The following is an 11,063-nucleotide window of genomic DNA, read 5'->3' on the forward strand; positions in this document are numbered from 1 at the left end:
ATGAAACCCACGCGAGCGCGCAGCTCCCACAGCAGCACAGGGGTGGGGGGACACGGCCAGGAGTCTCGGGCATGAGGGTCCACGTTGCAGTTTGCAAAAGGATTTGGAGACCTCAGGTTATTTCAGGTTAAGTCCAGGATAAATCCCACAGACTGCAACCATCAGCATGTGCAGGAGCAGCTCAGAGAGCCCAGGGTCCCCCCAGCCCAGCTCCCCGGGAGAAGCCTGCGTGCCACGGGCATTAGGCGGGATCCGGCAAAGCCCCCCAAGCGCTGAGGCCAGCACCCATGGATGCAGCTGGCTCCGCAAGCCAAACCAGCCAAAAATAGTGCAAGAAACACGACACTGCTGCAAACCCGGCCACCGCTTCTGCAGGAAAAAAGGTCCCTGTGCTGAGAATCATGAGGTCAGCCTGTGCTGGGGCCAGCTGGGAGCTGCCACGGGCAAAGGGTGCTGGCATTAGCCAAAGGCTTTGGGGCCATTCCCATGGGGCGCAATAAACCAGGAATTTAAACAGCCTGTAAAGAGGTCAGCCTGGAATAACGGCAGCGCAGGGGGAAAACCATCCCGGGCTGGGTTCAAACTGGCTGGGCCATCAAGGGAGTCGGTCTTATCACATCCATCAAGTGCATGGGCCAGCCAAGCAGAAAACCCTGCAGGAAACACAGGGGCCCTGCAACCATGGCTAGGTGGGTTTTAAACGGCTGGGAAAATCCAAAATCTTGAGTGTTTGGGGCTTTTTTCCTGGGCTATTTCTCTCCCTTCCCTGCATAGCCTCCTTGGGAGCCCAGCTGGAGCTTGTCACGGCTGAGCTGTGCTTGGTAACCTGCTGCTGGGTGTCTGCAGAGAGAAGGGCTGGGGCTGGAGCGCTCACAGCAGCCCGGGCTTTGCTGCCAGCCCAGTGACGCTCGGCTGGAGAGCTGCCAGCAAGCGATGTCAAAAATAAAAGCGTTTAAGGGGAGAGGCCACAGAACCGTGTCTGCTCTACCTCTCTCTGAGGCATAGCACCAGGAAGGGTGCAGATGCCCACCCTACTACAGCATGGAAAACTGGGGCCAAGTCAGCCACAAGAGTGCACTGCCACGCGTGACGAGGCAGCAGCGTGCAAGCAAGCCTAAAAATAGTACGCAATGGACCGCAACGAAGCACGGACTCGGCGTGCCACACAGTGCAAACACTGCAAGCACGTGAACAGCGTGCAATGGTGTGCAAGGACACACGCCAACTGCATGCAAAGAAAAGCCTGCAAACAGCATGCAACCACATGAAAGAAAGCATGCAAAAAGCAGGCCACCCTGCAGAGAGTCGCGCAAGCTGCAGGCAAACACGCAGCGCCCTGCAACGTGCAGGAAAGCAGGCGAAGAGCACGCCACAGTGCGAAGCGCAAAGCCCGCTAGCTGCGTGCAAGCCCCGTGCGGTGCCACGCAAAACAAGCCTGCAAGAAGCATGCAGACAGTAGCTGAAATTAAAAGAATACATAAACGCACATAATTTATTGAAAAGCACGGAAGCACTCAAAACACGCCAGGCCAGGCCCGCGCCCCGCCTGACCCCACCCCCGCGCAGGCGCATGGCCGCCCTCCCGCCGCGCAGGCGCACTGCCCGCCCCGCGGGGCTGCCCGCGGCGCCGCCTGACGGAGCCGCGCCCCCCCGCCCCCCCACCCCTCCCGGCCGCCGCCGCCGCCGGAGCGCGGGCCCGCGGCGGAGCTGTGCGCGGCGGGGCCGGGCCGGGCCCGGGACAGGCGGGCGGCGGGCAGCCGCGGCGGGGCCCTGGTGGGACGGCGGCGCCCTGTCGGGGCGCGCAGGCGGCGGGCGTCCCCCGGGCGACGCGGCCGGCCTCTCCCTTCCCTCTTCAGGGCGCGGCGCGGACGGGCCCGCGGCGGCCCCGGGATGGCGGCGTGAGGCGGCGGCACCGCGCCGTGAGTACGGGCCGCGGGCGGGGTGGGAGGGGACCGGGGCGGGGGAAGAGGAGCCCCCTTGAAGCGATCCGCGCGCCGGCCGGCCTCGGCGCTGTCCGCGGGCAGGCGGGGGTGTGCCGGGGCGGGGGTGACAAGTCCCGGGCCTGGGGGAGCGGGAGGAAGCGCTCGGGGGGTTTCCCGGTGCCATGACGGCGGGAGAGCCGCGCTCTCGTAGCCGAGCGTGCGTGGGTTATAAAAGAGCCGGGTTCAGCCTACTGTGAGCATGCTTAGAGCACTGCCAGCCCGACACGGACATAACAACACCGTATGCTTCCCCCAAGACTCTTTTTCCTCCCCTCTCTACCTCTGTTCTCAGTCAGGCACGTCTCATAGCTCGCTCTAGCACCTTCCAAAAGCAAACCCAGGCCCGTTTCTCCCCGGAGCAAGACAACTCTCCATATCCTTTTGTCCACCACAGAATACAGCACTCCGCAGCGCTGCTCTCCCCGGCCAGGCACCCTCCCCGCGACCCCGCGGATGCTTTCAGCCAGTTGCAAAGCGAGTTTACAAGCCGTTCTGTTGTACAAATGTTGCTCGTTACATCCCAAACACGCAAGTGCAAGAAAAGATGAAACACAAAGCTGCATTTAAGATGCAGTCCACACACACTGAACTCTCCTGTACTTCATTACCCCTGTACTGAAACATTACAATTGATCTCACAAATATTGTCATAGTGGAGGAACTTTTCCCTTTCCAACCTACATGTCATGACTCCCCAGGACCCCTTACTGATACCGCATTTTTGCCTCTCTTTACCAAAGACACAGAAAACTGGCCTTTATCAGGCTGTATTCAGACTTCTGAAGCCTGTCGAAGGCACAAAAGGTAGAGAAGAGATCTAAATTAAAACTAAAAATAATTATGTTTTTCAGAGAACTTGGAATGGGCCTGGAATTCATGGTCTTTGGCAGTTAAACAAAGGCAGAGGGCGGGAATGAGGACCACTGAGAATTAATAAATGAATAGTACAAATGAAATAGTACAAATGAAAGTAGCGATACTTCAGATGACAACTGTCAATGTTGACATCTCTTCCCACCACAGAGCTGGCTGACTTAAGGGTCTGCTCCTGCGATTTCCTGTGCAGAGAAACACTGATCATACTGCTGCCTTCCTGCTCACAGGTGGAAGTTTGTTGGTCCTGGTGCTGTGAGTGCACTGTACTACCTCTGGATGCAGGCTAATCAATTCCCCAATCAGTAACGAAGCTCAGAGAGCTGCTATGGAAGTGGTGAAGAGAGTGGCTCAACAGAGAGCCTCCGCTTTCCACGAAATGAGTCGCTTTGGCTTGTCTCTAGCTTGAGAAATCAGAACACTTCATAACCCCGAGGCTTGGTCAGTCAAGGATTTGCTGCTCTTTTGGAAACTGTTTCCAGTTATGTTGCAGCATTTCTGAGACTACATCAAGTGTGCAAGGCATGAACTTACCAAAGACTGGGGTAAAGCCTTTGCCAAAAATTGAAGACGCACTTTTTCCGGCTGAGTCATACCAGCAGATAAAGCTTTAAAAAATATCAGCAAGGCCAAAAAAAACCCTGAAGAAGTTAAATCCCTGATACTGCAAATAGGTCTTAAAGTTTGAACAGTTATGGTTCTTGGGTTTTTTAAGAGAGAGCATTAGCATCTAGAAAGCTGGTCTGCTGTTGCTTTTCTTAGCTGAACTCCTCAAACTCGTCACTCGATAGCTCTTTCACCTCTTCCCCCCCCAATGATTTGGATATTGTGTATTTTTAGCAGCTGTTCTGGGTCCTACGTGGTATTTGAGAGTTGGTTTTGAACACATGCTGGCGGCATGCTGGCCCACACACATCAGTTCAAGTTACGTGGCTATGACAGGGGTTTTGATCTAAACAATTTTAAGCAAACTGTACTACAGGTGAGCCTTATAGGTAAGAAACTCAGTGCAAGTCCCTGAGGCTTACTCTATGTGCACTGTGTAACTTGAGAGATTTTTATCTGGACTATGTGGCTTTTCATTCCCAAGCAGGAACTTTGGCTTCTGGGAAAGGGGGGGGATTGGCACCACCACCCCCAATAAAAAGTTTACTCAGTCTTTTATTGCAGACCTTTTGGCTGCCAGCCTGGGTGACTGTTTCTGTAGCATCTGCTGGGGAAGTTCCTTGTGGACAGTACTGGCTTAATAGTTGCCTTAGTAAGGTCTGAACAAGCTTACCTTTTAAGTGCTTAGTGAAAGCCGGCTGATTATTCTCCCCTGTCAGGGTAAATGGACTGTTAAGGAATTAAGACATTCTTTAGAAAGGTACAGACTTGGTGCTGGCATACTGATGTATAAAACCTATGGTGTAGGAACACCTCTTGCCCTCTTAATTGCTGAATTAGCATGTAGAACATCAAGGAACAGCTTCCTAGATCCTCAGATGGATTTATTCTAAAATGTGCCTGATTGATTGCAAAGCACTGCAGACTTGCGCTGTGCTACTCACTTTTGACTTGTCGTAATTAAAGTTTTGTTTCTGGCTGGGAAAGGTGTGCCGCTACCTTTGCACTGGAATTCAAAAATCCTCCTCACAAACACGTGCCAGTAGGACCTACTGGTTTTGAATGGTCTTGGGAGGGAAGATGACAGAAGGAAGGGCTATGAACATGATGGAAGCCGATTAATAAGCATGTGGAAAAGTATTGGTGTTTGCTTGCTAATGAGGTGCGCAGGGAACCTCCCCAGGCTGCTCCTCTGCCTGCAGGAACTGGCAGGGAGGAGGCTCCAGCAGCACACGGCGATCAGACGGAGCCACCGAGTGCTGACTGCGGGGAGAGCAGGGGGAGCATTGCCTGCTCTCTGCTCCTGAGGGGTGTGAAGCAAGTTCAAGTGGCTCCAAGAGCTGCGGAGGAGCGAGAGGAGGCAGTGGTGGTGTGATGAAAAGGAGCCGTCTGGTAAACATGAGTGGCCGCCAAGTCAGATGACTCAAGAAGGAGCACAAGAGCAGTCTTGAGGATAGCAGGACAGCAGGCTGGCTAAGGAAAGAGATGAGTCAGGCAGGGGAGAACCAGAGCAACTGGTTGAGGAAAAGCAGGATGTGGTTGTGAAACAGGGAGCTGGTAGAAATACTGTTGGGTGACATGTTCTTATTTGCTCTGGGACGTGGTAATCTTTAGCTTGGATCATGAGCGGACAAAGACAAGAAGGTAGGAATTTCTCATTTGCAAGTTTCACCTTGCTTGAGAATCTAGGCAAAGCTGAATATTGTTATGGCTTCAAGAAGGGACTGCCTATCCCAAGCACCAAGGAGAGTGATAGTTCCCTGCTCAGTAAAGAGCTGATAGCAGGAGCCGCTGTTTCTCTTTGATCGATAGCATGGAAAGATAACTCAGTCTCATTGCCAGCTGTATAAAGGAATTTCCAGTGAAGAGCTAGGAAGAGTATGTATCTTACTAGTGGAAAGTCCCTTGAGGAAGATAGAGCTGCAGAAGTCTCTTACAGTAGGTACCTTATCTAGGATCAGCTGTGGGATACAGCAAAGGGTCTTCAACCTTTAACTGGTGGATAGCAAAGGGGCACGTGAAAATATAAGCAAACTGACCTCAGATACAAGACTAACTGTTCAAACATCTGTATTTGTTAGAAGGCCAAGAGGTTTGCAGATTGAAGGGCATTGGCATTGAAACTTCATAGTAAAAATAACCACTATTAAATGGTTCTTTATTCTTCAGAGTGGTTACATTGATTGCTACAAGCAACTGGCTCTTCCAGGAAATACCAATATTCAAAAATGGGTAACTTGTTCCAAGATGGATTTGAGTTTGTAGGAAGTGTTTAGGTAATGCTTACACGCTTAGAATCAACTTGCTGTTTAGAGCATTATCGCTTAAGTCTTTGCCATGGTGAGGAGGCCAGACCGTGGAGTTAAATGCAGCTATGTCACAAGTTATAATTATACTCTTAAGCTATAGTCAGTTGTAAAGTTTGGGGGCTAAAGGCTCAATAGCAACATGTGGCCTTATTAAAGCTGAAAGATTTATGACATTAGTCCTGGAAGATTCTAGAGCTTTGTTCCAGCCTTGTTCCTGTCTTCTGACAGACACATTATCTTAGGTTGTTTTTAATCCATTTCTTTACTCTAGAGACAGAAAGCCCAAAGCAATTGTCTGTAGACACTTCAAAGCTTCAAGAAGGGGTGACCCAAAGACTGCAGCACATGTCCAGCTACAGGTGTCAAGCTGATGTGATTTCAGGGCTGGATCTAGCACAAGTGTGACATGATGTTTATGCAGTGATTTGTACAGCTCAATGTTGGGAGCACTTGGGACAGAAAGACTATAGGAAACTTCAAGGAAGGAACATTTCAGGAGGATTAAGGCAGCTGCAGATCATTGATTTGGTACAACTTTGTTGTATTCAATGCAATCTGAACTGAAGAGTTGAGTGGTGGGGTTTAATTACCTTTCTGTTCAAATATTTATTGTTAAATATTCTCTCCATTCTTCCCCTTGGGAAAAAGTAATCTAATACGTCTGCAGTACTTTTACTCCAGAAACATCTAAGTGATTCACAAAGGCTAGCAGACAGCATGTTTTGTTATAAAATAAGTAATCCTTATTTCCAGTTTATAGGTGGGGGAAACAGGCTTGGGACTAGACTTGCCCTTAAAGATACGAGTGAGTAACCTGCATAAAACAGGACTAACATTGGGAGCTTTATTCCTTTCACTTGACTTTATCCATGTTGCAACATAAAATAACTTCTTCCTTATTCTTTGGCTGCCTAACTGCAGCCGAGTTTTACTAATTGAACCCCAGCTGCCCTCTCTGCTGGAGAACACTCTCTTGCAGGAGCACCAGCACAACATACTTCCCCCAAATACTCTTAATATGTTTCCCCTCATGGAGATTTTGGCCTGCATTCTCTCTCACTAACATTAAAATAGATCCTGCTGCTAAGAACACAGTGGATGGCAGTGTGCTTCCTGCTTCCGACAAGAGCCGGTTGGTTGGTACCTGTGAGCTTACAGAGCTGTAAGACAAGTCTGACCTCAGTGGTTTTTTGGAAGAGAACCACGTGTGGTTTTCTCTTTGGCTTTTCTGTGCAATCCCTCCTTCTCCCTCCCTTCACCAGGAGATCCCTTCTCCTGCCAACAGGAGCCAGAGGAATGTGCTGTTTGTTTACCTTCTCACTCCTTCATCCTACAAACCTTCCCACCCCCCAGCTGTAATCCTAATAGGCTCAGCTCAGCCCTTCATCCTTCTGACAGAGCACTACTCAGCTGAGTATTTTCAGATAAAAGGATTGGTGCCAGAAGCTGTTCTGACCGGGGTCTGCTTAGTGGGGGCGAGGCCATGGCATTCAGCAAGGCTGTCCTCTCACCTGTCTTTCTGTGCCCTGGCTGGCAGCTGCTCTGTTCAGTGTTGCTGCATGTCATCGTGATGTGCTACAGGACGGCAGGGAAGGGCACACTTCCCAAGCTCTTCTCTTTTCCAGCATTCCTCTGTATGGTTTTGCCTTTTTGCAGTAATAAGCTAGGAGTCTCGATGTACCCACTTCTCAGTTTCCCTACTACAGGAACTGAAGGAAACCTTCCAGTTCTTTCCTCCCAAGAGTATTGGTATCTTCTAACCTGACCTGCTGTTGCTATCCCAGACTGCTAAACTCCATTCTTCTTTCCCCTTTCAACAGTCCTGGCTCTGTAAAAACACCTGTAAGGCATTTATTATTTTAAGCCATCTGAAATTCTTGAAGATGTTTGAACTGCTTAGAAAGAAAAAAACCCCATACACTTAGTGTAGTTGATGTGGTTGCTAAAGGTAGAAGCTTATTTTCTGGACTTGTAGTGTGCTGCCATCCCTGGTTAGAGAAGCCCTTAAAGCTCACTGTTTCCACAGGGTTTTATAATAATCCAAGTGAGGAAATCCTGTGTTTACAGCACTTATGAAAATTGCCATTTTGAGACTGTCCCCTCTGATTTATTCCCATACTTTGTCTTATCTGACTTCATCTGATTGGCAAGGATTATAAATCCCTTAAGCAGGAGCTGTTCTCTCCTTTGTTTTGCAGCCTGGACACTGTTGGGCCTTTCCTGGGTAGCTACATGTATAGCTTGAATTTTATACTGTCCTGTTGGAACACTTTATGATGGATCTGTGCCTGGGGAGGAAGCAGTTTGTGCGCTTAACACTTCCTAGGCACTTCTTGCACTAACACTTCCTTAACACTTCTTTGTAGCACCTAATAGTTTACCCCTCAGTTGCATTTCTTTATACCATCACTCAAGTCTTTGAATGGTCTTGGATAAATACATGTGTAGGAAAGGCTGCCGCAGATTTTTTTCCTGTTTTCTCCTCTCCCTTTCTGTTCCTGCACTGTGCTAAAGAAAAGGGTCTCACAACAGTGAGCCTGGTAAAAGCCTGAGGAACAGAACACATAAGGGATATACTTCTACACCAGCAACAGATGATCATGTCCCCAGCTGAGGTTCAGAAGGCAGGAAAGTTTCCACCAGCTCCGAGACACACCAGAATTTAGTATTAGAAGTTCGAGCATCAGCATACGATGCTTGGAAGTAAATGAAGCTGTATGGGAAGAATGTCTGTTGATCTTTTTGCTGTGTTCCTCTGACAGTCTGACATTTTACCCCTCCCTACAGAACAGCCTGACTGCCTGTCTGCCTGCCCACCAGAGGAGTTGCTGGAGACTGTTCTGGAGCACATCTGATTGCTGCTGCCACAAGGCCCCAGCCAGCCGGCCACCATGTACTGCCTTCAGTGGTTGCTACCCGTCCTGCTCATACCCAAGCCCCTCAACCCAGCGTTGTGGTTCAGTCACTCAATGTTCATGGGCTTCTACCTGCTCAGTTTCCTCCTGGAACGGAAACCTTGCACGATTTGTGCCTTGGTCTTCCTGGCAGCTTTATTCCTCATCTGCTACAGCTGCTGGGGGAACTGCTTCCTGTATCACTGCACAGGATCCCAGTTGCCAGAATCAGCTCACGATCCCAGCATAGTGGGCACCTAGAAAACAATAATCTTCCAGTCTGCTGAGGGCTCTTGTTTTGCTTTTAAAAAGGGGGTGGGCTAGGGAGGAGGGAGGGGGTATTAGGCATGTGACTGGAGTAAAAACAGCCTGTTTCCTGTAACTTTGTGTGGACTAGAGTGGTACATTCCTCCCACTCTGCCTGTGAAATTCGACTTGTTTACTGTGTGAACTCCGGCAGCACCACCTGCTTTTTTAGAAGCAGAAATCTTTTTTTTTTCCTTCCCGTATCACCGGGAACGGACACCAGCCCTCCTAACTGAGAAGTGGTGGAGGACCGAGCTGCTGGCCTCTGCCCAGCTGTTGCACGGTGGTGGAGTTGTGTGTCACTCACTTGTCTGCATTAGGCCATGGTGGTCTAACTCAGGGCTCTCGGCCCACTGGTTCTGCTCAAGTAGCTACAAGATTCTCTCCATCTTTCTCTTTGTGGGGAGCCAGCCTTCCCGCCTTGCTGATCAAGGGCAAGCTCGACAGCTCACAGATGCACTTGGCCCAAAGCTGCTGGAGCCAGAGGCAGTTGAGTCATCTCCTCCTGCTCAGCCTGCCAAAGAGATGGGTGCACTGCCGAAGTGCTCTCTGAACTACTTATGCTCCGAGATCATAGCCTGAAAGCCTCAGTTATGCTGCTGCTTTTATAAAGCCTCACAGGTAGTAGCAACTCTCTTCCCCTCCTCCTAGATTCCCAGGGTTGACCGAAGTATTGACTGTTGGGATAAAGAACCGGTATGCTGCAAGATGTGGGCTTCTGAAAGCCACTGTGAACCTCACCCTATAAAACTCATGCTGGCCCAAAAAGCCAGGTGTGAGCAGGGCAGGAGAGGATCCCGAGGTGGAGGCATGGCTTGAAGCAGTAAATGCTTCAGCCATTTTCAGTGAATAGTGTTTTTGGGCCAGGGGTGACAGAAGGTGCTGGTGCTACTGACTGGGGAAGGGGGGAGGCTAGAGGAGCACCTGGTGTCTCCATCTCCCCTGGCAGAAGGATGCCCAGAAGCCTAGGGGGTGGTGGGTCAGTCCTACGGGCACAGCTGTGCAGGGCTCCACACTGCATAGGTTACTCTGTGCAGCCATGGCTCGGAGCCCAACCTGGGGCAGAGGTTTGTTTGAGAAACCTTAGAGGTTAACACAAAATACTGTCTCTAAACTTTAAAGGGTTCCCTTTGCCATCTGTTCGTCTTTACTTCAGTCTCGTGGTGGAGAGCAGCAGAAGTGGCTGTTGCTGTCCCAAGGAAGTTCAAGCTATGAGTTAAAACTTCCAGAGTATTGTTTGTTCATTGCACAGCTGTTCAAAATGTTTAATAAAGCTTTATAAACTTTGGTCTATGGCCTCCTGCCCGGCATGATGCATTGGCTGTTCACTGCGGATGCCTTAGCCCAGCAATCATGTGTCTCTGTGTTGTTCTGTTCCCAGCACAGTAACCCCGGAGAGTCTCCAGCAAGAAGCAGAGCCTCTGTGCCCTGTAGCTCCCAGTACTGACTCTTCTCATTAACTGTTCAACCTGACCATGGGCAGACAGAACCATACTGGTGATTCCTAAACAGACTCATTTTACACACAACACAGGAGGTCGCTTCTGGTTCTGTCTGCACTTGCATGACAGATTTCCCCCTTTCCTTACCACTTACAAAATTAAACCACAGAGCTGTGTCCTGAAAGCCGCTAATCCCCAACACTGGCAGTAAAAGTGTTACCTGCCAGGCGCCTACGTGCTGTAAGCCCATCCCACGCCACCACGTCTTCCCGACCTGTCCTGCTGTGGGCAGAGACCAGGCTGCAATCCAACTGCCACGAGCCATCCAGGGGGAGATTTGGTTGTGTTGGCCCTTCCCCAGCTTTGGCCGTGACCCCGTGTAGTACCGGCAGGAGAAGGGGGACACATGCTGCAGCCAGACATGGGGCTATGGGATCCAATGGCACCCAGGAGCACCTCGGGCAGTTAAAGGGCATAGAGGCTGTGCTGCTGGAGCTGAAACCGGCTTCCTCTACCCTTGCTCCGAAGCCCTGAAGACCAAGTTGGAAAGGGTTCAGGGCATATTGGTGTTTACATGTTTAAAAACAAGTGCGTGCCACATCACCGAGAATAGATATGACAGCTCTGTCACCTGTCAGGCTGAGGGAAATC

General features: G+C 50.4%; 1 protein-coding gene across 1 annotated transcript; it reads left to right on the forward strand.

Moving 5' to 3' along the window:
- The first annotated feature begins 1,647 nt into the window (after window positions 1-1,647).
- BLCAP (BLCAP apoptosis inducing factor) lies at window positions 1,648-10,258 on the forward strand. Its single transcript, XM_072879263.1, has 2 exons — window positions 1,648-1,919; window positions 8,558-10,258. The coding sequence occupies exon 2, from the start codon at window positions 8,662-8,664 to the stop codon at window positions 8,923-8,925; it is 264 nt and encodes an 87-aa protein (XP_072735364.1). The 5' UTR covers window positions 1,648-1,919; window positions 8,558-8,661; the 3' UTR covers window positions 8,926-10,258.
- The last annotated feature ends 805 nt before the right edge of the window (window positions 10,259-11,063 follow it).

Source organism: Ciconia boyciana, chromosome 14 (genome assembly GCF_034638445.1).
Source record: "Ciconia boyciana chromosome 14, ASM3463844v1, whole genome shotgun sequence".
Taxonomy (NCBI): Eukaryota; Metazoa; Chordata; class Aves; order Ciconiiformes; family Ciconiidae; genus Ciconia; species Ciconia boyciana.

Excerpts from the sequence above, each read along its gene's own strand:
- BLCAP (XM_072879263.1), top strand. The coding sequence starts at position 8,662 with ATGTACTGCCTTCAGTGGTTGCTACCCGTCCTGCTCATACCCAAGCCC.